At 51.8% G+C, this 2,168-nt stretch overlaps 1 gene segment (V, D, J or C); it reads right to left on the bottom strand.

The window, feature by feature from the left end:
* Window positions 1-334: 334 nt before the first annotated feature.
* LOC119519320 lies at window positions 335-853 on the bottom strand. The segment is given in 2 exon segments: window positions 335-678; window positions 801-853. Coding segments are annotated over 2 exon segments (390 nt in total).
* Window positions 854-2,168: the final 1,315 nt, after the last annotated feature.

Here is a 2,168-nt window from a genome sequence, read left to right as displayed (position 1 = left end):
TCACACTTTAAGAAATAAGATGAACAGATTTATGGATGAACATCACTGAATTGGCCAGCAATTTAAATTGCAGACAATAGTATTTACTCCTATTAATTTATTACTGTACCTATGAGGCAGATAAGGCCTATTTCCTCATCTGGTTGTGTCTCCCTGAGAAGTCCTGTTCTGTTTCACTTTGCAGACATAACCTGTGTTTCTCTTTCTCCCACTCAAGGAGAGATCTTGGTGCATGGATGTGTCCCAACAGATGCCTCCTCCTCATACTCTCATTGAAAAGAGAACTAAGCTCTGTGGGCCCAGGGGTTTTTGTCTCACTTCCTCATCTTCTGAGTCACTGTGAGGAACTATAGCTGCTCCCACTGCCATGAGCAATAGCACAGTAATATTCAGCCTCATCCTCAGGCTGCAGCCCAGAGATGAGCAAAAGGGCTGCATTGGCTGAAGCATCCTTGGAGCCAGAGAAGCGGCTGGGGACCCCAGAGTCCTGGTGCTTGTCTGAGTCTGAGTAGTAGTACAGGAGATACTGGGGAGGGCCCCCTGGCTTCTGCTGGTACCAGTATATGTAGTAGCCACCAACACTGAAGCCACTGCTGAGGGTGCAGGTGAGTCTCACAGATGTCCCCAGGGATGCAGAGAGGGAGGGCGGCTGAGTCAGCACAGGCTGGGAGAGGGAACCTGCAAACACAAATATGCATGGGGGCTGGGACAGGGTCCAAGAGTAAAATGCTGAAGGTCTGAGCTACAGTGGCTGAAGCAGGCTGGGAGATCTGCCCTGGATCTCTGAGTCTCATTCCTACCTGTACAGTGAGAGAGGAGCATGAGGAGGAGAGGGGTCCAGGCCATAGTGGATACAGTGCACTGGGATGCTCTTAGTCCCTGCTGGTCTTAGCAAAGATGGGCTGCTCATGCAAATTAGGCCCCACCTTCTCTCTGCCCCATTTTCCCTGAGCTGAGAGTCTTGTGGTTAGAAGCAGATGATGGGCAGGGCTACAATGTGTGCCCCTTTGGGGAGCCCCAGGGGGAAGCAGCTGCCAGGAAATCACAGGGGCCTGTGAGCAGGAGTCTTTGCAAAGCCCAGAAAGGAACCTGGTCCTCTGAGGCCAAGAGGAGAAAGGCAGGTTCTCTGTGTTCCAGGGTCCCCTTTCCCTACACCCTGTCCAAGAACTTAGGGAACCTGGTGAAGAGGCCTCAGATCTCTTTTTTCTGAGGCTCCACTCTGGGAGCCAACATAGTCCATGCAAGCACTTTCTGGCTCCTTCTGTGCAGGAGCAGGAGAGGGGTCCAGGCCATGGTGGACACAGGCCCTGAGGCCCCGGGTCTAGAGCTGGGCTGCCCCAGGCCTTTCTTATGTCTTTTCTCTGGCTTCAGGGAGGAAGGGCTTGTCAGGCAAGCTTGGTTCCTCCCACTGGTGATCGCATCTCCTTCCTGAACTAGGCCTGTGGACAGAGGCATCTAAGGAGCAGGGATGCTCTGAGGTTGCTCCTTGGGGGGAGACTGCATGGAAGTAGCCACTGATGGGGACATCTGCCAGGCAGAAGGCAGGAGATGACAGCTGTCAATTCCCCATCAGGAGCCCGGGCCAAACCAGACTCGGAGTCAGTGGGACACTCACTGACCTGAGAGCTCCCTCTACAGGAAGACCCTGGTACAGCCCCCACAGCGCCCCCTGCTGGTCACATGGAAAACTTCAGTCTCCACAGTCCTGGGTCTTTCTGCCATTTCAACATCTCACTTTAATTCCACACATACTGGTCAAAGCATCAATGTGCCAAGCACTGAGCTTGGACCCAGTATTACTCATAGTAACTTATCTTCCATGTTAATGACAGGCTTATGAGGAAGAGATAAATAATACAGGAAATATGAAAAATGCTGGGAGAGAACGGTGTGTCCTCAGTGTGTCTCACTAACTGGACATTTAAGGAAGGTTTCTCCAAGGAGAATCCTCTGTTGGCCCCTTCAGGGATGAGAGGGTGTGGGGCCCTCCTGGGGAGAGAAGGAGGGAGTGGCCACTCTGGAAATGTGGAGCCTTTGAAACAGCATTGCACATGGCAGAGATTCAGAGGGAGAGTGCTGGGGACACATGGGTGGCGCTAATGTAGATAATGTTAACATGCTCCACATGTTTGGCACACTTATAGTTTAAAGGAGAAATTTCAATAAAT

The sequence above is a fragment of the Choloepus didactylus genome, chromosome 23 (assembly GCF_015220235.1).
Source record: "Choloepus didactylus isolate mChoDid1 chromosome 23, mChoDid1.pri, whole genome shotgun sequence".
NCBI lineage: Eukaryota > Metazoa > Chordata > Mammalia > Pilosa > Megalonychidae > Choloepus > Choloepus didactylus.
This window is presented reverse-complemented; position numbering and strand designations above follow the sequence as displayed.